The sequence below is a fragment of the Vombatus ursinus genome, unplaced genomic scaffold, assembly GCF_900497805.2.
Source record: "Vombatus ursinus unplaced genomic scaffold, bare-nosed wombat genome assembly UNPS02014809.1, whole genome shotgun sequence".
In the NCBI taxonomy this organism is placed as follows: domain Eukaryota; kingdom Metazoa; phylum Chordata; class Mammalia; order Diprotodontia; family Vombatidae; genus Vombatus; species Vombatus ursinus.
In genome coordinates, this window is record NW_020954587.1 from 6,993,396 (window position 1) to 7,020,092 (window position 26,697).

At 36.8% G+C, this 26,697-nt stretch overlaps 1 protein-coding gene across 1 annotated transcript in view; it reads left to right on the forward strand.

Moving 5' to 3' along the window:
• The window catches only part of USP9X (ubiquitin specific peptidase 9 X-linked), a 254,417-nt gene that overhangs the window by 81,941 nt on the left and 145,779 nt on the right, over nucleotides 1–26,697 (forward strand). The window contains exons 2-3 of the mRNA XM_027875459.1: nucleotides 3,937–4,190; nucleotides 25,027–25,172. Coding sequence (XP_027731260.1) covers nucleotides 4,095–4,190; nucleotides 25,027–25,172 — 242 coding nt within the window. The 5' untranslated portion in view covers nucleotides 3,937–4,094. The remainder of the gene's footprint in view (nucleotides 1–3,936; nucleotides 4,191–25,026; nucleotides 25,173–26,697) is intronic.

The window sequence follows — 26,697 nt, forward strand, 5'->3', positions numbered from 1 at the left end:
TGTATGCATCTTGTTTGCAATATGTTTACTTGTTGTTTCTTCCATTAGATAGTGACCTCTTTGAGGACAGGGACTATCTTTTACCTTTATGTATCCCATTCCTTAGCATAGTACCCGGCACACAAGTGCTTAATGCTTATTGACTATTTTAGCTTTGGTGACAACATCTGTCCCTTGTTTTTTTTTAAATCTTCCTTTGCCTATAGTTAAGTCAACAAATATTTATTAAGCATTTACTATGTTTCAGGTGCTATGCTAAGAGTTGAGGATACAAAGAAAGGCAAAAGACACTCCCAGCTCCCAAGGAGCTCAGTCTAATGGAGGAGACAATATGCAAACAACTATGTATATCCAAGATATATACAGGATAAATTGGAGGTAATCTCAGAGGAAAGGGACTCTAGCTTTGAGAGGGACTAAGAAAGTCCTCTTTCAAATGGTAGGATTTAGCTGAGACTTAAAAGATGCCAGAAAGTAGAGGAGGAGACTGCCAATGAAAATTCCTGGAGCCAGGAAATGTCTTGTGGAAGAAACAACAAGAAGGTCAATGTCACTGGAGGCAGAGGAGTAGAGTACAAAAAAAGTTTATAGGAGTCAGGTTGTGAAGGACTTTAAAACCAAACAGGGGTTTTTATATTAGATCATGAAGGTGATAGGGAGGTGTAGAAGTTCATTACTGAGTAGTGAGGTACGTGGTCAGACCTGTGCTTTTTAGGAAGATGAGATGACTGTGGTAGCTAAGTATAAGAAGGACTGAAGTGTGGTGACTTGAGGAATGTATTTTATAGTTATTTTTGAACTGGGTTTCCCTTTATATTTTTGCCTCTTAGATTTTGTTAACACTCAGAAATGCTGTTAATTTTTGAGAACTTATTTTGTAACTTGCAACTTTGCTGAGGCTATTAATTATCTCAGTTACTGTCTATGTTTATTTCTTTGGAGTTTCCAAGTAAACCATCGTTCAGCAAATGGGGTTAGTCTTATTTTCTTTTTGCTTATCTTTACACATTTAATTTCTTTGTCTTATCTTAATTGATACTGCTAGCATTTTTAGAACTAAATCAAGAGAGTGGCCATCCTTGCTTTGCTTATTTATTGGGGAAAGCTGCTAATGTATCTCTCTTGCATGTGATGCTTACTTTTGTTTTTAGATAGATGCTTAATATAGTATTTTTAAAATGTCATTCTATAACTATACTTTGTAGGGTTTTTAGGATAAATGAATGGACTTTTTCAAATGCCTTTTCTGCATATATTGAGAATCATAATTTTGACTATTTTTGTTTTTAATATGATTGTTTATGTTTATTGATAACTTGTTGGTTGTTTTCCTAATGTTGAACTAGCCTGTCATCCTTGGCATAAATCAAATTTGGTTAGAATGAACAATTTCTTGGATGAATTGATGTAGTTTAACAATTTTATTTAAAAAAAATTTTTTTACATTTATGTTCATTAGTGATATTAGTCTCATAAAAGGGGTTTTGTAGAGTGCTTTCTTTTCTCAATTTTTGAGAATAATTTGTGTGTTCCTTTTAAAAAGGAATTTTTTTTTTTTGGTCATTTCTTCATAGCCAGTTCTATTTCCTTTTCTGAAATTGGTTTTCTGTGTGGTCTATTGTTTGGATGATTTTTATTTTTGGAAAATGTCAATTGCATTACCCTTTTCAAATACATAGCAGTGTACTGTATATGTGCATATATATGTTTCTGTATATGTGTGTATATATTGATATACACACATGTATACATACAACCTTTTAAACTTTGACTATAAAATAATGGCAAACAACTTGGTTTAAAAATTAGGGATTACATGGAAAGTTAAGCATTGCTTTGGGAAGTGAAAATTATAGATTATGAATGCTGGAAGGAATTTCAGAAATCATGGTTATTTTATAAAGAGTTGTTGAAATAATTTTTTTTCAGTATCTCACAGTTCTCTGCTACATTGTTTCAATGTGTTCTTTTAAAATTTTTATTTCTTTCTCTACTTTCATCTCCTGATTTCAGTTAATTTTGTAGCACTTGGTTTTAAAAAAGATCCCATTATCACTTTTCCTTTATGTCTGTCCAATGAAATTGTATTACAGTACTTGTCATTTCTAAGTGTTTTGTTGTAGGTGGTTCAGCATCCCCCCCCCCCCTTTTTGTTTTATTTAGGTGTTGGTAGTTACTGCTTTTGAAACTGATATAATGCTATTTTTATGGCTGCTTCAAGTCTTTGGCCTATAAATAAAGTTGGCCTGTATCTTCCCCATGTAGACTTCTAGCTTGCTTGGAGGAATTGAAAACTTTGTTTGAGGTTTGAATATCCCTCTTAGATTCTGAAGCATTATAAATAAAACATGACCTATTCCATACATTTGCTTTTCTTTTAACACTTATCACAAGACTTTGCCCATACTAGGTGCCAATTAAATGTTTATTTTGAATTATTTCTTGACAATATGAGAGGAGAGTGCCAGAAATAATGATGATGAGGGTAATGATGATGATAACTAACATTTGTACAATTCTTTAGGGATTACAAAGGATTTTGCAGATATTATTTTATCTTTACAAGAATCTGGCAAGTAGGTGCTTTTGTTATCCTCACTTTACAGATGAGGAAACCAAGGCTGAGAAAAGTGACTTACCCATGGCTACACAGCTAGTGTCTAAAACTAGATTTGAATTCAGATCTTCCTGACTCAAAAGCCATCACTGTCTACTACTGTGCCACCTGGCTGACAAAACTGTCATCCTGAAGTAATACTGACATTGTGTATCCTAATGGGTGTGTTTACTGGTTTTTTTTGGTTGCCAGCATCCAACCCTGACCAGAGCTATGACATAAATTCAAATTCTTAACTTTTAAGGAAAAATTTCATAAAGTTCTACTTGTTAATTTTAGAATTAAAAGTTACCTTTTTCTCTCCCCTCCTCTCCAAATCTATGCTTTCATGAACTTTCCTTCTAATTCAGAGATTTAAAGCTAAATTCCATATGCCTGGGCCAGATCAGAAGTCTTGGTGACTTTTCCCGTACTATTCCATTTGTCCTGCTGCAGAGAACATATGTGTGTTTGTATATGTGGGCTAACATCACACTGTGATTCTGCAAGTAATACATTGTTGACTCTGTGCCTGCCATAAAAAACTTTGGCTTAACTCTTCTCAGCAATGCTAAGAAGATAAAATCTGGTGCAGAAAGAGGAAATAATTTTTAACTTATATAAAAATAATTTTTAGAAATGTGTTGAAATTTAAGTTGGTTCTAATTGTACTTTTGTAAATATATTTTGGGCCTTGAAGAGAGAAATTTCAGTAAGTGGAAGTGAGGTAGGAAAAGAATCCATTTTAGGTTATCAAAGATATGGGAATGAGAGTATGGCAACGTAAGCATACCACCATACTTTCCTGGGGTTTATTTTCAGCAGAATTAGTGTTCTGTCACATGTCTAGTGCTGAGGCTATGGTGTCTTTAAGAAAGTGCTAAAAAGATAGTTTCTTTTGTCATGTTGATAACATTCTTTGTTTTAAATTTAGTAAATTGAACCTAACATTTAGAGCACAAGTGTCAAGCCACATTAAAATGTAATTGGGAAATGTTTACCAAAAGAAAATAAAAAATATAACACCAAGTAGATATTGTTAATTTGTGATTTTCTATGTCAGTATATGGTACATAATTTCTATTTGTTTGACACCGTTGATTTAGAAGACAAAACTGTCCCCCCCCTTAAGTCATAGTCTTCCTCTCTGATCCTCTCTCTTTCCCTTCCCCCTGTCCCCTCAACCTTCCATTAGTTCTGTGTATGGATTAATATCAGTCAGCAGTTGTTAATGAACTTTAGAAGTTACTTCGAAATTGCCACTGGTGATTTTGCAATGTATATAAAATCAAAGCGCTTATTCTTTGATTCAATACATTTATCTTTTCTTTCCATTTTAGGTTATGCAATGGTCTCTGCAAGATGGTTTGTCCTTAATTTGGAGCTTTTTAAGACTGACATATGCTGGTACTTCATCTTCTATAAGTGGACTATAATTTCTTCTCTCACAACAACTACATAAGCAGACAAAATTGCAAAGATCTGCCCTGTGTCGAGTATGACAGCCACGACCCGTGGCTCTCCAGTAGGAGGGAATGACAGCCAGGGCCAGGCTCCTGATGGACAGTCCCAGCCCCCCCTCCAACAGAATCAGGTATGAAGTAGAAAATGTTGGACATATTATATAAGAATATGGTATCAAATAGTGTGATAGATTAAAAGTATTTAATTTTTTTACTATCTTAAATTTTAAGGAAACATAATAGGTATACATTATACCTGAATATGGAAAATATTATTTTAGAATATGGTTTAGTAATTGTGGTCTTTCCCCTTTTTGGGATCTTGTGATAAGCTACTTGTTTTTGCAGTAGTCATATTTTTTTCCAAAAAGAGTAGGAATACTTTATCAAAACAGTAGAAATAACATTGGTTTTAAGTCAGAAGACCTGGATTGGGATCCTGGCTGTGGTTTTTGCTACTTGTGTGACCCTTGGCAAGTCATTTAACCCAACTTAGATATCAATTTCTTATCTGTGAAGTGAGGGGGTTGTATTAGGTGATCTCCAAGGTAATTCTCAGCTCTAAATGTATAATCCTATATTTCTCTGGTCAAATTACAGTTTGCATGGCTGTCTGGTTTTTTTAAAAATAAATTTTTATTGATATCTATTGATTTTATATTGCATATATTACCTACTATATCCCTCCCTTACCCATCCCAGGGAGCCATCCCTTGTATTCAAGAATTTCTGAAGAGCAAACAAGGAAAATTCTATAAAACTAACCCATATAGCAAAAATATTTGATATTATATGCAATATTTCACACCCATGGTCCTCAACCTCTTCATAGAAGTGGAGGTCCTAATCAGGTAGTAAGACACTTGGCAACTCATAGAATCTCCTGGTCCAGAAATGGACAAAAGCTACTATAAATGAAGGTAGTAGAATTGAGATGATTAGATCCCTTCTAACTCTTTCTACTATGATCCTGTTGTCCTTTGAACTTTCAACTTGGGGTATTTGAAGAGACATCATATGGATCTTGAAGTAGGCCTGAAAGGGAAAACTGAAAGTTAAATTTCAATGTCATTAGATAAGTAGGGTGATATCCAAAAGATAGACAGCCACAAGGAACTAGAGAAGATGATATAATATTATGACATTGCATTTTCGAGGAGGAGATATTATTGAATATGGATGTTAAAGTGACAATGGAAAGCAAAGATAATGCTGCTTTCTTTTTTTAAAGGATGGAGTAGAATATGGTAGAAGGAACCACTAGCTTTGAAGGAAGTTTCCAGAGATGCTGGACATCTTAAGGCAAGAATAGATTAGTTTAAGGCAGTGAAGAATATAAGGAATCATTCAACAAGCATTTATTAAATGCCTGTTATGTTCTAGGACTTAACGTCTTCTTTCTCTTGTTTACCCCACACATTTAATTGGTTGTCGCCCCCCTTCTCTCTGCTAATATAGCCATCTCTGCAGTTGAGGTATTTGTCATCTCTTAGTTGACTCCCTGCCCATTTCAAAAAATCCTTCACACAGCTGCCAAAATTATTTTCCTGAAACATAGATCGACCATATCTTGCCCCATCTCCCTCCTCAAATAAACTCCAGTAGCTCCCTGTCAACTATGAACTCCTCTGTATGGTATCTAAACCTACTTATTTCCCACGAGCTGTGCACCTCACCCCATCTCAGCCACAGACAAAGATGGTCATACCTTTGTTTTTGCCAACGCTCACAAATTCACCACCTCTCTATTGAAGGATTCTGAAATCCTCTTATCCAGTCATAATCTGTTGCTTTTTTTAACTTCTCCCTTTCCCCTCCCTTACAAAGTTCTGTTTGTCATCTATATTGTTACCTCCAATCCTTTGACCCCTCATTTCTTTCCCAGTATATCTCCTCTTCACTGATCATTTTTTCCTCTTCCCTATCTTGACCTCTTGAAGAACCAATTCACAACTCCATACCATCCTCCTCTTGTCATTCCTGTTAACTTATCATTGATTACACATACCCAGCCCTTAGCCTTTAGATCACTCCCACCATTTGTTGCCTTTGCTCTTGTGCACATGCTGCTGAACAGAGATGGAGAAAATATTGCAACTGTTCTGACTTGATCCACTACAAATTTATATTACACAACCTTAAGTGGGTCCTCACTGCTGCTAGGCACGCCTGGAATACCTCCCTTATCAACTTACTATCCCACTCTGTCAGTGGCTCTTAAAAACTTTTTCATCCCTCTTAAAACTTTCCATGGCTCCTTCACCTCCCACTCTCTCATCTGGGAACTTTGCCTCATATTTTACAGAAAAAAATGATGCCATTCACCCTTGAGCTTCCTCTTCTTCCCTCTTCCTATTTCCTATTACTGCTTCATTTGATGATCTCGTCATTTCCCATGTATTTAATTATACTGAAGGTTCTTAGATCTACCTCCCTATCTTGCCCCAAATTCTGCTGATCTTGCATCTCAGCCTTTTAGACATCTCAAGATGGATGTCCAGTAGACATCTTAAACTTAGCATGTCCAAAACAGAACTCATGTTTCTTCTTAAACCAGGGATAGAGAAACTGAGGCCTCGAAGGCCACATGTGGCCCTTTAGGTCCTCAAGTGTGGCACTTTGATGGAATCTAAACTTCACAGAACAAATCTTTTTGGGGATTTGGATTTCACTCAGAGGGTCACACTTGAGGACCTAGAGGGTGACATGTGGCCTCGAGGCCTCAACTTCCCCATCCCTGACCTAAACCTTTGCCTCCCCCACCTTCTGTATTACTGTAGAGGGTAATACCATCCTCCTACCTTCACAACCTAGAAGTTATCCTGGATTCCTCACTATCTCTCACACCACTCACCCCCATACCCTATCTATAAGCTCTTAACAAGGCCTGCAGCTTCTTTTCTGGACTGTTACCATAGCCTGTCCATTTTCCATTCAGCCACTAAAGTGATTTTCCTAAAGCACAGGTCCAACCTTGTCCCCTTCTACTCAGTAAAGTCCGATGGCTGTTTTTTTCTTTATTTTTGTTTGGGGTTTTTTGGTAATTTTAATTTATTTTTTTGTTTTCAACATTTATTTCCACAAGATTTTGAGCTCCAAACTTCCACCCCATCTCACCCCACCCCACCCCAAGACGCATGCACTCTGAATACCCCTTCCCCCAGTCTGCCCTCCCTTCTACCTCTTCCCCCCACTTCCATCCCCTTCCCCCTCAACTTTCTGTGGGGCAGGATGGACCTCCGTACCCCATTTCCTGTATTTCCTATTTCCCAGTTGCATGTGAAAACATTTTTTTTAAACGCGTTTTTAAACCTTTGGGTTCTAAATTTTCTCCCTTCCTCCCTCCCACCCACCCTCATTGATAAGGCAAGCAACTAAATATAGGTTATATATGTGCAGTTATGCAAAATACTTCCATAGTAGACATGCTGTGAAAAACTAACTCTATTTCCCTTAATTCTATCCTGCCCCCCCATTTATTCTATTCTTTCTTTTGACCCTGTCCCTCCTCAGAAGTATTTGCTTCTGATTACCCCCCCCATCCCAATCTGCCCTCTACTCTATCTTCCCCCTACTCTCTTCTCCCCTCCGCCCCTGCCATTTTCCTGTAGGGTAAGACAGATTTCCATACCCAATTGAGTGTGTATGTTGTTCCCTCCTTAAGTCAAATCCTGTGAGAATGAGATTCACTCATTCCCTCTCACCTTACCCCGTTTCCCCTCCACTGTAAGAGCCTTTTCTTTTCTGTTTTTCTTTTTTTTTGTGAGATAATTTACCCTGTTCTACCTTTCCCTTTCTCCTTCTCCTAGTATAATCCTCTCTTACACCTTAATTTTATTCTCCAGATATGACCCCTTCATTTTCAACTCACCCTGTGCCCTCTATCTATCTATATCTATATATATGTACATATAATTTTTCCCCTCCAACTACCCTAATACTGACAAAGGTCTCATGAGTTAAAAATAAATTCCTGCATTTTTCCATGCAGGAATGTAAACAGTTCAACCTTAATAAGTCTCTTATGATTTTCTTTTTCCTGTTTACCTCTTCATGTTCCATTTGAGTCTTGTATTTGAAAATCAAATTTTCTATTCAGCTCTAGCCTTTTCATCATGAATGCTTGAAAGTCTTCTATTTCACTGAATGTCCATTTTTTTCCCTGCAGGATTATACTCAGTTTTGCTGGGTAGGTGATTCTTGGTTGTAATCCTATCTCCTTTGCCCTCTGGAATATTATATTCCATGCCTTGCAGTCCCTTAATGTAGAAGCAGCTAAATCTTGTGTTATCCTGATTGTGTTTCCACATTTGAACTGTTTCTTTCCGGCTGCTTGTAATATTTTCTCCTTGACCTGGGAACTCTGGAATTTGGCTACAGTATTCCTAGGAGTTTTCCTTTGGGGATCTCTTTCAGGAGGAGATTAGTGGATTCTTTCCATTTGTATATTGCCCTCTGGTTCTAAAATATCAGGACAGTTTTCCTGGATAATTTCTTGAAAGATGATGTCTGGGCTCTTTTTTTGATCATGACTCTCAGATAGTCCAATAATTTTTAAATTCTCTCTCCTGGATCTATTTTCCAGGTCAGTTGTTTTTCCAGTGAGATATTTCACTTTGTTTTCTAATTTTTCATTCTTTTTGATTTGTTTTACAGTGTCTTGATTTCTCATAAAGTCACTAGCTTCCAATTGCTCTATTCTAATTTTTAAGGGAGTATTTTCTTCAGTAAGCTTTTGGACTTCCTTTTCCATTTGACCAATTTTGCTTTTTAGGGCATTCTTCTCCTCATAGGCTTTTTGGACCTCGTTTGCCATTTGGGTTAGGCTATTTTTTAAGGTGTTATTTTCTTCAGTGTTTTTTTGGGTCTCCTTTAGCAAGCTGTTGACTTGTTTTTCATGATTTTCTTGCATCACTCTCAGTTTTTCTTCTACTTCTCTTACTTGCTTCTCAAAATCCATTTTGAGCTCTTCCAAGGCCTGGGACTGATTCATATTTTTCTTGGAGGCTTTGGATGTAGGAGCTTTGACTGTGTTGTCTTCTTCTGGTCGTATGTCTTTATCTCCTTTGTTACCTAAGAAAGATTCTATGGTCTGATTCTTTTTGCGCTGCGTACTCATGATCCTGGCCAATTACTTGAATTTTAAACTCTTTGTTAAGATAAAAGTCTGCTTCAAATGTGGAGAATGTACTGTCCCAAGCTTCGGGGGTTTGTTCAGCTGTTTTTCAGAGATACTTCTAGGGATCTGAAAATTTTCAGTTCTTCCAAGGTGCTATGATAAGGGACGAGGTGTTTTCTCTCCACCCTCACAAGAAGGTCCACCGCACCAGAGTTCCTCCTTGCCCTAGGACCGCCCCTCAGAACTGTGACTCAGATCCAAGCACTGGCAGAGCAAGAGATTCCTGCCTCAACACTGGCAAAGAGATCCTTGCAATCCCCCTCTGATCAGCCACTTGATTCCCCCTCAGTCTGTGGGCCGGAAGCTTAGTAAACAGCTGTGGTCTGAGCTGCGCTCAAGGCTCCTGGCTGAGATCTAGCTCCTCTGTCACTGCAGTCACAGACTTTTCCCACTGACCTTCCAAGTTGTCTTTGGTGTTTGTTTATGGGTTGAGGAGTCTGGAAACTGCCACAGCTGCCTGTGATTCAGTCCTCTGCAGCCTGCGTGCCCACGCCAAACTGGGCTCCTCTCCCCGCCCAGCACGATACACCTTTCTGATCAACCATCCAGGCTGTCTTTGGCAGGAAATTTGTTTCACTCTTTTTTTTTTTTTTTTTTTTTTTGGTTCTGCTGCTTTAGAATTTGTTTAGAGCCAATTTTTTAGGTATTTGGAGGGCTTTGGGGGGAGAATCCAGCAGGTCACTGCTTTCCCTCCGCCCTCCCTTGTATTCTTTATGAATCAGAATGTTTGTGCTTGTGGAGCCTTCCCCAATCCCTCTTACTTCCAGTGCCTTCCCTTTTGTTAATTTTCCTATTTGTCCTGTATGTATATAACTTGCTTTGTATATATTTGTTTCATATTTTCTCCTCCATTAGATTATAAGCTCCTCCAGGGTAGGGATTGTCTATTACCTTTTTGTATACCCGACATTTAGCACAGTGCCTGGCATACATAGTAGGAGCTTCATAAATGTTTATTAATTGATTGAAATCACTTAACCTGAAACAATAGCTATGACTCTAGGGATTGATCTTAGATTCACTGTGGTCTAGTGAGAAGAGCATTCATTTGGGTTTGAATTTTGTCTCTGTTACTGTTTGTATGCCCCTGGAGTTATTCAACTTCTCTGGAGTTAATGGAAGTAAAAATGTTTCAACTCTTTCTTACTTTTCTGTGGTTTTGTAATATAAAAATCATATGTTATTATTTTATGATGTTTTCTCAAAATATCTCAGAACATAGTGTCGCTTTTGTGATTATATTTGGTTTCTATTTGCATTTGATACTTTCCATATTGTATTTTAAGTGGTTTATTGTTCATTTATACAATAATCCTTTATATTAACCTTGTAATACTAATATTTATTAGTCTCATTCTTATTTAGGACCATTCCTCTAGAGTTTCATTCATATTTTGCACAGTCTTACAAAAATGTTGGTAGCGTTTATTACATAATTTTATTTTATTTTCACCAATAAAGCCATGATGTCTATGAAGTATTAAGTTTAGTTGTTGCTAGTAACTCTTTGATAATTTATTCTAATAGTGATGAAAAATATTTAAGTGTGCTGTAAAAACCTCATTATTTTGAACTTCATTAATTTAGAATTTGTAATAGTTTGAACAGGGCTGGGCTGAATTTTCAAAATATTATTTAAGGAAGAGTTCTGTGGGAAATGTTTATCAAATTTATGAGAGCAAAGAGTTTCTATCACTTTAGTATGCCAGTAACAAACTGGTCTTTAATGTAGGTCCAGAATGTAAAATACTGAGCAAATCTAGGGTTATTTTGGATTATAATAGGAATAATAAAATTTTATTTCTTTTAAAAATACAATAGACTAACACACTTATTACTTTCTCATTGGGATCTCTAGATTGAATACAAACCCTTTTCAACAGGGGTTGGATATTTATTAGGCTACTGGGCTTTCGTCTCTTGGCCTGCCTGTGTTCTGCATCAGATCTCAGTTTCTGTTACTTCCAGTTTTCAGACTGATCATATCTTTTTACCTAGTTAGGTTGAATGATTTAAGGAATATAAGTCTGTTGTAGGTATACTGTTAACAACATTTAAATACAATTTTTGCTATTTTTTTCTGGAGAATCTTATTTTTGGTCTTTTTGTAATGTTTTATTATTTTAGTTCCCCTTTCTTCTTCCATTTTTACCCATCATCTTTCTTGATGTACAACCACTTAAAATTTACCTATTGTTCTAATGTAGTAAAGCAGCCAATATATGGAAGACCACAAAGTATTATACTGACTTGTTTCCAAAAGCATATCTGACAGATATTTTCCATTATCTACCAAATAAAGTGTAAGCTCTTCAATATGGCGTTAAAAATTCATTGTATTCCTAAGTTCCACTATATTTACAATGTTATTTTTCTGCCACTTTCTTGAGACCTGCCAGCTTGAATAAACTACTCACAATTTCTAATACTATCCTTTGTTTTCCTGGCTCTATGCCTTTGGTTTCACTGTTCCCTCTTCCTAGTATGCCCTTCCCTTTCTGTTTTTGTATAAATCCTATCAGTCATTTAAGACCTGGGTGAGCGTTAAACCACCTCAAGAAGTCTGCCTTGAATCCTTTACATACAGAGGTACTCTTTGTTTTTATTTGTTGCCTCTTCTATGGGAAGTCTTTTCCAACCTCTCTTAATGCCTTCCCTCTGCTAATTGTTTCCTGTTTATTCTGTATGTGGCTTATTTGTACATATTTGTTTGTTTGTCTCCTCCATTAGATTGTGAGTTTCTTGAAGGCAGGAACTGTCTTTTGCCTCTTCTCATATCTTTTGCACTTCGCACAGTGTTTGGCATGTAGTTAGGTCTTCAATAAATATTTGTTGAGTGACTTAATTTCATTTTGTTTTCTTTTATAGTACATCCTATTTTTTCTTATAGACATAGTTATTTATCTTTTTTTTTTTTTTAAGGCAGTTGGGGTTAAGTGACTTGCCCAAGGTCACACAACTGGTAAGTGTCAAGTGTTTGGTCTGAGGTTGGATTTTATTCAGTGCTGGTGCTCTATCCACTGCGCCACCTAGCTGCTCCGACATAGTTATTTATGTTCTCTTTCAGATTTGAGGGGAGGAACTTGGCCATATTCAGTTTTACATCATTGTGCATATTAGAGAGTAATAGAATTTCAGAGTTGGAAGGGACCTCAGTGATCAGGTACTCCAACCCATTCCCTAAAGGAAACTTTTCTGTAACATTACTTGAAAAGTGTGTGTGTAACTTCTCTCTATATGGAAACTCAGCACCTCTTAAGACAGGTGAGTTGTATAGAAAGTTTTTCCTGATGCTGAGTCTAAATTGGCTTTTTTGCGACCTGTTGTTTTTGTTTCTGCACTAAGAGACCTACAAGTTGAATCTCTCTTTCACAGGACAGCTGTTCAGATACTTGAAGAGAGCGATAATTGTATCTTTTCTCCATGTTAAGCATCCAGTTCCTTCAGTCCTTGTAATGGATGTTAGACTGAGGCCCTTCATCCTAGTTATTCTCCTCCTTAAGCTGTAGTACCCAGAAGTAAAGACCACAGTACTGCAGATGTAATTTCATTAGAGCAGATTACAGTGGGACTAGCGTCTTCTTAATTTATGAAGCTGTGCTTCTCTTACTGAAGTCAAAGAATGCATTAGCTTTTTTGGCTGCCACCTAATGGTGCTAACTCTTTGAGTTTGAAGTTAACTAAACACTCCACATAATTTTCTAGCAATTGCTGTCTAACCATTCTCCTTTATCCTGTACTTCAATGTAAAGTAAATTTTTTTAAGCCCTTGTCTAAGACCTTTGTTTATTTTGATTGAATTATATCTTACTATCTTTTTTGATCCTTTCTATCTTCCAAGATGTTAGTTATCCCTCCCAGCTTTATTTCATTTGCAAATTTGATGGGCATACCATCTCTTATATTCTAATGGGGGAAGACAACAGACGACATATAAAAAAGTTCCTACTGGGGGCATTGAGGAGAAGTGTGGATTGCCCGCTGGTTAAAATTGAAGAGATAGGCTCCACCTAGAACAGGAAAAACAAAAGAATACAAAGGGGTAAAAGGAAAAGACCCATATTCATAGTCACCTATTGACCTTGGCCTATCCCTTATATCATTATCTCCCACCCAAAAAGCATCTAGTAAGACTTTAGTAAGCATCTTGGTAAGATTTACCAAGGGACAGACCCTGGCTGAATGTCAGGCATTTGGCTGATGCTCTCCAGTGTCAGCACCATAGCCAATCAGAGGGATTCCTCTTTACCACATGGTTAGTGTATCAGAACCAGTCACAGAATACAACCTGCATATTTTTCATTTTTGACATGAGCACATGCATCAACTGAACACCACACATGATCATAAGGATTAGGATTATTGGCCAGTCCCCCATTATATATTTAAGAGGGATCTTGTATACCTCCAGCCCTACTTAATGTAACTAGGAAGCTAGATGACAGTACTTGAAGTGTTGGACCTTTAGTGTGGAAGAATTAGAGTTCATATTTTACCTTGTAGACTAGCTGTGAGGCCCTGGGCAAGTCAGTTAACTTCTGTCTACCTTAGTTTTCTCAACTATAAAATGGAGATAATAGCACCTATCTCCTAGGGCTGTTGTGAAGCTCAAATGAGATATTTGTAAAGTACGTTGCACAGTGCCTGGCACATTGTAGGCACTTAATAAATACCTGTTTCCTTTATTCTTATTTTTAAAAAAATTGAAGAAATGGCTGACCTGAGTGCCCTCCTTAAATGGAGGTTTGGGGAGGAACCATCCAATTAGAGGGAAGGGTCCACAGGGGCTAAGGTATTTATGAAGAAATCCAGGAATCATGGAGAGAAAGCATAACAGAGTATTTAGGCATATATACCAAGGTTTTACTGCAAGGCCAAAATAGTTTTCCCAGTGAAGGAGTTTTCTGGGGAATGATAGAGGAGTCCTGACTACAGCTTTCTTAACAGTCTTCTGTTATTTGGCTTTGCTTTCATTTTCGTATATTTCTTTTTAGAATCTTAAGTTGGTTTGTTAGTTTCATGTGCAACCACATAGTTCTCTTCAGATAAATCTCGTTTTCCTTCTCATTTGGATTGTTTCTCCTTTTCCCTTTTACTTTGGAATTTTAGGGTGGAATGATCTCTTCTCATCAAAGTTGCCAAAATTTCCACCCCAATAATCAGTTTCTCTTTGTTGGTATTTACCTTTCTTTGTTCGTCACTAAGGCAAATCAAGAGATTACTGGCTAATTTGCTTTTGCCAGATAGAGCTGTAGTAGATGTCTGAATAATTGAAATCCCCTATCACTACTTAGTCATGCCTTTGTTGTCAGTTTTTCCAAATTCCTCATTTATTTCCTCTTAATGTCAAGGTGGAGTGTGCCTGTGTGTGTGTGTGTCTGTGTGTCTGTGTGTGTGTGTGTGTCTGTGTGTAATATGTATTATACTGTGTAGTATACTCCAGTGACAAAAGCATTCGCATTTCTCCTTCCTTTGACCTTCACCTAAATATCATGTTATTCTTTCTCTTTGTGATTCTTTAATTTTTTCATTAATAATATATATTGATACCCTAGCTCTACCCTCTTTTACCTATCCTGTTTCTTTTGGCTAAGTTTTTTTCACCCTGGTCCAATCAAGGCTTTCAGCCCACCAAATCTCAGTGATAATTAGTAAGTTTAAATTATTTGCCCTCTTGCATTAGAACTTTTAGTTCCTCTTGTTGGCTGCCTGAAATCTTGACAATTAGTTGTAGTTCTTTGAGTTCATGAGTTTTACTCCTCGCTTCCTTCTTGGATTTTGTCTCCTATGAATGTGTGGTTATTCTAACTTCTTTTTCCTTTATGACTGATCTCTATAGCAATGGATCTTATAATCTATGGAACTTGTACTTTTAAAATATTTTGATAGCTATTTCAATATAATTGGTTTCTTTTGTAATCCTATATATTTTATTTTATGCATTTAAAAACATTCTGAGAAGGTAAACAGGGTTTACCAAATTGTAGAGCGTCCATGATTAAAAAAAGTTAAGAACCAGTGTCTAGCTTGGGGAATGTACAGAGGCAGTTTTCTCCCTTTCCTGTCCTTTTTAATTTAACTCTTTTGATTAGATTTGCCAAACTACTTGGCAAATGTATTCTTTTTTGTTGTTTGATCGTTTTAGTCATGTCCAGCTCTTCATGAACCCATTTGGGGTTTTCTTGGCAAAGATACTGGAGTGGTTTGCCATTTCCTTCTCCTGCTCATTTTACAGTTGAGGAAACTGAGGTAAACAAGGTTAAGTGACTTGCCCAGGGTCACATGGCTAAGTAAGTGTCTGGGGCTGGATTTTAACTTAGGTCTTCTGAACTCCAGGCCACTGTGCCACCTAGCTTCCTTTCCAAAAATTTATTCTTTGTAGCCATTTTTATGTATACTCCATCTCCAGCCCTGAAGATCATTCCCATATCGTAAACTGTGATCCAAGGATCCAAATCCCATTTTCAGACCACACTGCTAGATGAATATTACCCCTTTTACATCTCTTGCTTTCTGTAAACAAAAGTTAGTAAAAACAGACTGACGATTGTCTTAAGTGTCTTCCCCAAGACTTCATGATTGTTGGTGATGATTTTTCAGTTCCTTCTGGAAGTGCCATTTGTACCCATGTGACTATCTAGATGTGAGGAGTTGTCACTCTTTTTGATGAGTCTTAGAAAGTTATGTTATGTCTTAGAGATGGGGGCAGCTAGGTGGCACAGTGGATAGAGCACTGGCCCTAAAGTCAGGAGGACCTGAGTTCAAATGCGGCCTCAGACCAAACACTTGTCACTTAACTAGCTGTATGACCCTGGGCAAGTCACTTAACCCCAATTGCTTTAAAAAAAAAAAAAAAAGAAAGAAAACGTCTTAGAGATGTAGCCTCAGTACTACAAAATGGAAAAATTGCTGACTATATTATTGTTCTTTTCTTCTTATGCCCCTCACATGAACTCCCACTCAGTAGATTCTTTGTCATTCTTGATAGTACGAACAACTTTTTCCTCCTCAGCATCTAGCTTTCTCCTCTTTAAAAGACCCTCAAAATTATTTTTTAAGTTCTAATTTTACATGTTCTTTTTCCTTTTTCCTCTGTGCCATAGTTCTGTTCTCTGTCATTCTAACAAGTGTCAAGTTTTTCTACACCCTCCACCTCAGAACTCCTTTTCCTGCCTTGCAGCTTTGTTTCTGTTTCCTTAAGGAACCCTTCATCCTCCCTAAACTAACAACCTGTAGTTATTCTTCTAGTTTCTTCACCTTTTCTAGAAGGCACATTGACTTAAACTTGGAGCTCAGATAAAAGTGTACCCGGTGAGAGAAATACTCTACATTAAATTCAGTCAAGTAGCTGTACATTTTTCTCTACTATCCACAATGATTGAGATTTTCAGCCTTTTATCTGAAAAATACTTGGAAGATGTTTATATCTCAACCCCCAGTATCCAATTAAAAGTTTTTACATCCAGTTACTAGTTGTTAAAAAATGTTATTACAACAAATCTGTCCCACCCACTGATTTATGTTGTCAGTTTGCTTATTGCTCTTATTTTCTCTTTAACTTCTAACTTGCCTAACGTTGCCTTGTCTTGCTAAGTACCTTATTCCATAGTGTATCTCTTAGGGTTCCACTTCATCTTCCTCATCCTTTTTATTCTTATTATGTATTTTCCTTAATTGTCTTTGTTCTTTTCTACCCATAACTCAGAATTAGAATCTGGACCAATATCCAGGCTAAGAGATTGTTTTCTTTTAGGTTTTCTTTCATTTCTCTTTCCCACATTTAACGCTGATCTAGGATATTTCATCACCTTCAGATCACCAAAGGATTTCCTACTTTTATAGGCAAGTCCTTTTTCTCTTCTGCTCCTTTCTCCACAACCTTCTTCCTAACCTGTTCCATGTTATTCTCAATTTATCTCAAGTACTTGTAATTTTCAAAACCAAATTAATTTAAAGTCACCAAGTATTTACTAATGCTGTATAACAATGGTATCAAACTCAAATAGAAATAGAGGCCTCTAAACTGTAGGTAAGGGTCCCATCAACCTCATGTTTAACTTAGAAAACCACTTATTAACATTATCTACATTCTCTTGTATTTTTATTTTGTTCAATATTGATTTCCCATTTACACTTTAACACACAAAGGCACGAGTACGCGCGCGCACACACAAAAAATTCAGTCTTGGGGTTACAAATAAACTGTGTTACAAAAATCCTTTTGCAAGTCAGTTGTTTGGAACTTTCTATCTGTTTTCTAATAGAAATTATTTTATCAGTAGTTTTTAAGTTACTAGATTAGTCTACAAAATTCTGTTTGATCTATAATATTGCTAAAATACTAAACATTGGCAGCACAAAAAAGAAAACAGCACCTCCAAATTAAAGTGGAAAAAACTAAACTAGAACTTTTCATTGATATTTCCTGCTGGGATTATTGGATAAGCATATTTAATCAGAAGTGGACGGAGAAGTACATGAAAATTTTGGGGATGATCTTCAATACAATTCCTGCATAATTTCAAGTCTGATGGCCATTAGTTGTTTATTTTATCCAATTTTGCTCCAGAATTAGAGCTTTCATTTTCTTTGATACAGATATATCTCTATAATTAATCTTAGGTCTGTAAACTGTGATTAAATTTTTTTTTTAATTTACAAATAGAATAGGGGTGGATAATTGTAATTGAATTATAGGAAGATGGAAGCATATATTAGAGTGGCATAATTTATTTAGATTTGAAGAATTAGAGAAGAAGAAAGAAAGTTAGAATATTTGTGAATTTATAAAAGACCAACTGAACTGTTCATTTAATGGAATTGTGGTAAGGAAAGATGAAAAAAGGTGGGACCAGAGTGTGTGCCCAGAGAAATAAAAGAATCCAAGAAAAAAATTTTCAGGTAGTTCTTCACATTTGTCTCTAGGGGTGTCCCTGTGGTTGAGTAATAGCTTGGTTTTCTCATTTGCCACTCATGCGGTGGTACATCAAAATGAGCTATTTATATTTATGGTAAATTTTTCAATTCATAGCTAGGGGAAGGCAAGACAAGGGAGAAGGGAGTAACGTCTAGCTGTTAATGGATGAAATACTAGTAGGGTCTTATTTTAGTACTTCAGATCTGTGTAGGTAATCATTCCAAGAATAGAGATTCCCTCTTTCATTGATGCAGTTTGCCACGTAACTGTGTCCTCCCTTTTAGGGCATACTCCTTCCTTAAATCCTTCATAGGAATCTTTCCTTCAGTTCTCATGAAGTTGTGAGAATACTGGTGGAACATATCAACTCTCCACTGGTTGATTTTTTTCCCCTTCTGTTTCTAAAATGATGATGTTAACATTTACATAGTGCTTATTATGGACAAGGCACTGTGCTAAGCTCTTTAAAATTTTCTCATTTGATCCTCACAACCACCCTGTATAATAGCTACTTCTACGGCTGCTGCTGCTGCTACTACTACTACTGCTACTACCACTACTACTACTACTACCACTGCCATCCCCATAAAGGAAACTGAGGCAAACATAACTTGCCCAGGGTCACATAGGTAGTGTCTAAAGCTGGATTTGAACTCTTCCTGACTTCAGGCCAGTATTCTAACCCCTATGCCACCTAGCTGGCCCAGAATAGTTAATTAGGGAGATGCAAAAGGATTACTTTGCTGAAGTGAAGGTTCCAGTTAGATTATGTAACATGAATTTGTAGTGGACCCAATCAGTGTAGTTTTGTGATTTTTTTTTTCTCTAGTTTCATTCAACACCCCATGAATTCAAGCAAAGGCAGAAGATGATGAGAGTGATCCTAGCTTGGAGTTTAGCACAGGTGTGATGAGCAGTAGGCCAAGAGGGCAAGGGACTCAAGGGTATAGGAAAATGTATGTTTTTTTTTCCCTCTGATTCTTTCTCTGTCTTATTGGAGTAGGTTACTGATGCACTTTTGCTCAAATTAACTATAGGTAAGAATTTCAGACTCTTAAATTGGAGCAACATAATTAAAGTATTGTCCTAAGAAAATTTAAGTAATGTGTACTGTTAATATTTCACTCTCCTATTGAATACTTTAGCAAGAAAAGTAGCATGGACAATTAGGCTTGTTAGGATCGCATCCAAAATAAATGTGCCTACAAATTATATTTCGTCAACCCAGACTCCACTTTTTTGTTGTTGTTGTTGTTGTTGTTGTTGTTGTTGTTTGAATTATGCATTATGAAATTTTGTACATTTTGGCTATGTTTTTGAAATGGCTCTCTTTAACAGAAAGTATTAAAAGTGGAGAAGAATGTTTATTTGAACAAAATCTTTTGGCAACATTTTTATTTTGTTATAATGTATACTATATAGAATTTTTGAATAGATCACAAAATTCCTTCGATACTAGAATTCTGATCCTGTGCTTCATTGTGACCTAGAAGTATCCTTGAATTCCTTGAATGCTATGAATAAATAAAAGAAAATACATTTAATAACAAGCAAGACAGTCACTGCCCCTAGGAGCATGCATTCTACTTTTTTTTTTTAATTTAGAACTTAAATGCCAAAAAGAAGAGCATTTCTCTACATACAGTAAAACCCAGAAAGAGCATTCTCTATGAAACCATCTATTTCTTTTTCATTACTTTTTTTGGGGGGGGGGAATGGGACAGATATTGTGCAGGTTAAGTTTCAAAATTTTCCCACTTATACTTTCTACTGAAGCACAGTATTAGGCCCCCCCAAATTTGTTTTAGTTTTCATGTCATCAGGCTCTGCTTGTTGGACTGACTCCAGTTAGTTGACTGCTTATCCAATTGCTATGTCATAACATTCCCTTTTGACACTTCATAGTCAATACACAAAAGAAAAATTATTTCTAAATTCATTATAAGAAAAATTAAAAGTCTTGATCAGATGGAGAGTTGGTAGGTAAAAAGTTCTTGTGTTTTATAGAAAAGGTTGTGTTAAAGATCAACTATGGACAGTTATTTTGTGTTAAATTTCATACTTAACATTTTGTTCTCTTTGGCCCAGCTATAAGTGAAATGAACTCCATTTATAGCACCATCTCATATAACTTTTAAAAGTTCTATTTTTAAATTTTTTGGTGTGTGTGTATTATATTATATTTACATTATATGATTTCCAATGTGCACTTATTCATGCCTCCCTGTCCCTTAAAATAAAGAAGAAAATAGCAGTTTAGCAAAACCTACCCAAGACTAAAGTCTGACAATATATTCATTGTCTCACAACCGTGTTACCTAACTGTGCAAAGAAGAGATGGGAGAGGTACATTGTCATATTTCTTTGGGGCAAAAGTTTGTAATTATTACTACATAATATTTAGTTTTGATGGGGGGGGTTATTTTCATAACATCATTGCTTTAACCATAGAAGGTACCTCAAGAGTCTATTGTTGCTGTTCTTTACATTTATGTTTTTGTAGTCATTGTGTTTATTGTTTTTCTGGTTTTCCTGGTCTGTCTTTCACTTTGCATCAGTTCATAAAATTATCTTGCTGTTTTTCTGTGTTCTTCATATTTAAAATTGATTCAACTATATACTTGTTTTGTTTAACCAATTTTTGTTTAGCCAGTCTCCAGTGAATGTACATTTACTTAGTGTGTTTCTAAATCTTTTCCTGGTACAAAAATGCTGCTATAGTTATTTTGATGCATGTGATCCCTTTCTAGTTTTATCTTTGATTTCTTTGGTTTATATGCCCAGCGGTGGGATCTCTGAGTCAAAGGATATGGAAATCTTAATATTATCTATCTGTCTCTCTTTAGTACTTTTTTGTATAGAAGAATTAGAAACTAATGGGTGCCCATCGTTTGGGGAATAGCTGGGTAAATAATTGTGTATGAATATAATCTCATATAATGCTCTGTAAGAAATGACACAAGGGATGGTTTCAGAGCAACCTGGAAAGACATGTATGAATTGAAGTAGAGTGAAATGAGTAGAACCAGGAGAACAATTCATACAATATTAATACTGTAATTAAAAACAACTTTGACTTAAAAACTTTGGTCAATGCAGTGAGCAACTCCAGATCTAAACAACCAATAACAACCCGCTCCTGACCAAGATGTGACAGATACAAGATGCGAAATGAGACAAACTTTTTTGGCCTTGGCCATTGTGAGAAAGAATGTCATTTGACTTGGCATATTTGTTACTGGGATTTTTCTTTTCCATTTGGAAGGTGTACGAGGAGGGAGAATGGGCTAGGGATAGGTCTGTTACACCTTTTTCTCCCAGAGATAAAAGAACAAAAGAAAGGTTAGAAGGAATTGCAGATAACAGGACTGTTTTTAAAATTATGTGTTGAATTCGTATACTTAAAAAAAGTCTACGTAATATGGATTGGTAGCTTCACATAGCACACTTTCTTAATGGTATGGAAAGGCTTTGGGGGGGTGGGATTTTAATTTCAGAATAAAAAATAAAATTAAGATTTGTTCTTTAAAAAAAAAAAAAAAGCCTATAGTCCATCAGTACATTTTTTTTGTTTTCCTCGTGACTACCTTAAGCAAGAAGTGAATAGGAGCAAAGGATGTGAGGATGGGACTGAGGTTTGGCAAGTGATTAATTCTGCAGTAGGATAAGAGGCTGAGGCATTCAAGACTTCGTAATTGCTCATATTTTTTGATCGTTTATCAACGAGTAACATTTTTCGTTTTATATATTTGTGTTAATTCTCTATGAATATTGGTTATCAAACCCATAGCAGAGATATTTGATGTAATGATTTTTCATGTAAGTATGACACGTGTACCTTGTTTTGATTTTCTTCTAATTTTTTATGTGACCCTTACTATTCAAATTGGATATTCATTTTTAGCTTATTATGATTCATAGTGTTAAGATACATGATAAAATAGAAGGCCACATTGGTTTTGGAGGTAGAGAACCTGGCTTCTTCAAATCCTATGCCCATCATTTGCTATCATGTGGCATTCATCATCTCCCTGGCCTGTGGTTTCCTTGATGTTAAACTATGTGTGGTAATTGGACTAGACAACTTCATTGCGCTCTTTCAGCTCAAAATCCATGCTCCTTCAATCTTCTGTTGGTTTAAGCCTAATTTCTGTCAAGTAAATTTGAGGGGGAGGTAGGGAAGGAGGAGCAAATCATTCAAACCTGTCACCTGTATGGGAAACTCCTGGTATAGAAACTCCATCCATTAGTTGCCCTAGCTAATTGAGTTATTAAGTGGTTTGACCATGATTACACAGTTAGCATTTGTCAGAGGCAGAACATGAAATCAGTTTTTCTGACTCTCCTGCCAGCCATCTAGATAGATAAAAGCTAATCTTTCTCGTATCTCCACGTGACAGCTGTTTTCCTTTAAGGTGTCAAATGATTGATAGATAGGTAGATACAGAAATTTTAGCTGGGACTTGAAGGCCGGGAAGCTGGGAGGTTGCAGTGAGTAGGGAAGAGCATTCTGTGCCTGAGGGACAGCCAGTAAAAATGCTTAGGGGAGGCCAATGTCATTGGACTGAAGAGGACCCTGAGGGAGGGGAGTGGTTATAAACATATAAGAACACTGAAAAGGTGAGGGGAAAGAAGGTAGGTAATGAAAAGCTTTGACTGTCAAACAGGATTTTTATTTGATTGTTATCTTGGAGGTGATAGGGAGCCATTGGAGTTTATTGGGGGAACAGCGTGGGGTGGGTGTGAGGGGAAGGGATATAGCATGATCAGATGTGTGCTTTAGGAAAATCACTTAGGTGGCTGAGTGGAGGGTGTAATGGAATAGAGACAGACTTGGGTTTGGTAGACCAACCAAGAGAATATTGAAATAGTCTAAGTGTTAAGATAGGAGGTCCTATATCAGGATGCTGGCAGCATCTGAGGAGAAAACAGGGCATATTCAAGTAAAATCAACAGACCTTGGCAACAGATTGGATATGGGCGGGGTTGGGGGTGTGTGAGAGATAATAAGGAGTTAAAGATGACACCTAGGTTGTGAGCCTGGGGGACTTAGGAGAATGGTGGTACCATCAGTAGTACTCAGGTTGTTTGGAAGAGAAGATGAGTAGGAGGGGAAAGATAGTGAGTACAGAGTTTAAGATGGCTATAGAATATCCAGATGAAATGTCTAGGGCTAGATAAACTTGAGAATAATCAACATGGAGAAGATAATGATATTAAGCACTTTTTACTAGGCATTATGCTAAATATTGGGAATACAAATATAGAAAATTGAGTTCTCTCCTCTTAAAGAATTAATGTATTAATTTTGGGAGATAACACATCTAGAAGGGTTCAGAGCTGCAGGCTGGATAGAAAGGCCCAATAGTCCTAAAGGTATAGTGAGCAAGGCATATGGCAAAGCTTAGGAATATCTGAAAGTCAGATGGCAGGGGGTTGGAGGGTGGTTCTGGAGGGCATAGTATCAAAGTATGTGGTACAGTCTTCCATCTTATTGGAAGAATTGTAGTTGGCAACTCCCTTCTCATTCAAATGAAATGAACAGTAATGCTAGCCTTGTGGGAAGAGTATTTGCCCTGGAAGGGGCTACCACCATTGGGAAGACAAGAATAAGCTTGAGAGAGTGGATGCCCTGCAAGGGCACAATATTGGGGGCGAGAGGGGGGAATCTGCATCCACCTAGGAACAAGAAGGGTTAGGGAGGGGAAGGCCTTCCTGAATCTCCTGCTGGGCTCTCCAGCGAGGGAAATTTCATTTCAAGGTACTCACACTCAAGACTTAGTCCAGGGGTGGGAAACCTGTGGCCTTGAGGCCACATGTGGCCCTCTAGGTCCTCTAGTGTGGCCCTTTGACTGAATCTGAATTTTGCAGAACTATTTTATTAACAGGATTTGTTCTGTGAAGTTTGGATCCAGTCAAAGGGCAGCACTTGAGCACCTGGACGGTGGCCTTGGCTGCAGGTTCCCCACCCCTGGCTTAGACTCTCCTAGTGCAAGTCAGAAATGTGCCTGTCCCTCTGGGGTTATATGCTTGCCAGTTAACTGTAAATACTAGCCTACGCTTGTTCCCTCTTCCCTTTCAGTTCCTGAGTGGATCCAGTGAAGGCACAAATCACTTCCTCATGCAGGTGTTAGAATTAGGATAAATACTTCTTTTTTTTAACATCTTTGGTTGGTTTGATTTTTTTTTTCTGTTAGAATATCTAACTGCACCCTCTTGTTCCCCCAAGCAGTTCTAATGTACTAGGACTATATGTATGTGGTAGATGTGTTTAAGAGTAGAAGCACAAAGAGTCACGAAGATAGGAAAACCTGAGGTCAAATATTTAACTGATTTTAGATCTTCTACTATGCCATCTATCCACTTCTACTAGGTCATTTCCATGCAACTTTCTTAGTGTCCTTTTAGTTATAATTGAGCGACAACTGCATTTGACAAAACTGACAAAATATTTCAAGTCCTACCCCCTTTTATTATTAGATTAAATGGCCTTTATTAAACTAAAGTGAAGTTTTTATTTGTATATCATTTGTTAAATTGTGAGTACTTATAGATTTTAAAATAGAGTTGAGAACTTTAAATTGCAGAAAATGCAATTAAACTCTTAACTACACCAACTATTTAATTTATTTTTCATAAAAATATGTACTGATAGTGGCTTATAATTTAGTATAATTAATCTATATGGAAATCAATATCATATTGGTACTATAGTAGCTAATTTTTGATATGTATGTATATGATAATATTACAGCCTAAGAAGGTAAGTTAAAAGGAATTCATAAACTTCATAATTACACATGGTTTCTTACTGGTTGTTCTGTGTTTGTGGTCTTTAAACTAAATCTGGAAATTTTCATTTTAAATTAAGACTTCATCCCCTGATTCTTCTAATGAGAACTCCCCAGCAACACCCCCTGATGAACAGGGTCAAGGTGATGCCCCACCCCAGCTTGAAGATGAAGAACCTGCATTTCCCCATACTGACCTGGCAAAGTTGGATGACATGATCAACAGGTTAGTTTTTATTTTTACCTGCATACAGAATTTTGAAGATTGACATTGATTTATACTATCATTTGGCATTTAAGCTTGAGCCAGAGCTAGTAGCTCTTGCTTCCAGTGCTTAATAGAAAAATATAATGGTGCTGTGACTTGTTTTTCAAGATAGAAATATCAAATGAGATGGCAATAAATATTCCACCTAACTCTTCCCATTCCCAGTAGTTTTCGCTATCTGTCTGTCTGTCTATCTGTCTGTCTGTCTATCTATCTATCTATCTACCTATACTAGTTAAAAAGAACACAGAAGAAAGCAATCACAAGAAATTGAGAATTGTGTTTTGCTGTAGTTATGTTTCCCCAGGAAGTCTTTCCACTACTGTTTCTTCTGTCTCCCTCCTCTACATATTTATCAATTTGGTCATTGCCTACATTGTACTAATATCTGTCAGTTTTTAATGTAATCATCTGGGCATTTTGTTTGTTTACTTTTTGTTTTTTAAAGCAGAAAAGAAGGAAAACTTTGCATATGAATAAATGTCGCCCTTGCTATTGAACCAAAATTCAAGGCCTAGTACCTAAAAGCTTCTCTATTCAATGGAGGATTCTTGGTATTTTGTTCCACTTGGCATGGTACATGAGATTCCCAAGCTTGCTTGAAAGATTTGGCCTAGAGGCAGCTAGGTGGCACAATGGATAAAGCATCGGCCCTGGAGTCAGGAGGACCTAAATTCAAATCTGGCCTCACACACATAACACTGACTAGCTGTGTGACTCTGGGCAAGTTACTTACCCCAATTTCCTCACCAAAAAAGAAAGAAAGATTTGGCCTAAATATTATACACACCTAGAACAAAGTTTGAATGATCCATAGGGTCCAATATGACTTTCGTAGTCTTAATTTCTAGTCCCTAGGGACTGGTCTAAGTCTCTCAACCTGCCTGGGAGCATTTCGCAAAGTAAGCTTATCTGGGAGTTGTTAATCTCTATATATTCTCTTCTTTTTTAGGAGCCACAGTCCTTCCCCACCCCAGTACCTGCCCCTAACCCACAAACCTCTTCTTCATTTATTACACCTCTTCTGTGTGTATTTTATTCTACTTTGTTCCTCTTTCATTTAGTTGTTAATTACTTTGGATAAGTAAAAATGAGACCAAGGTATTTTGGGGGGAGGGGAGGAGCAAAACAGTAACAAAGCAGATGGGGGAAGAAATAGTATAAAATGTTATTGATGCATGATTGATCATGTGCTTTGGTGCATTTATTTGATTTTATCCTCCTAAGAACCTTGAGGTAGGGTGGATATTATTCATTTTTACAGTTGGATAAAATAGAGTCCAGAGTGGTTATTTGAATTGCTTTGAAGCCACCAAGTGGCAGATTTGTGACACCAGGTCCATTTCTCCTGATTTCAAATCTAGTAATCTCTCCACTATATCCTATATTGTCTGTCTGGGATAGGGTACCCATGGGCTCAAGCTATGTGACTCTTGGGAATATGGCAGATGCTACCTGGTTCACGTCATCTAAATTACTAGTT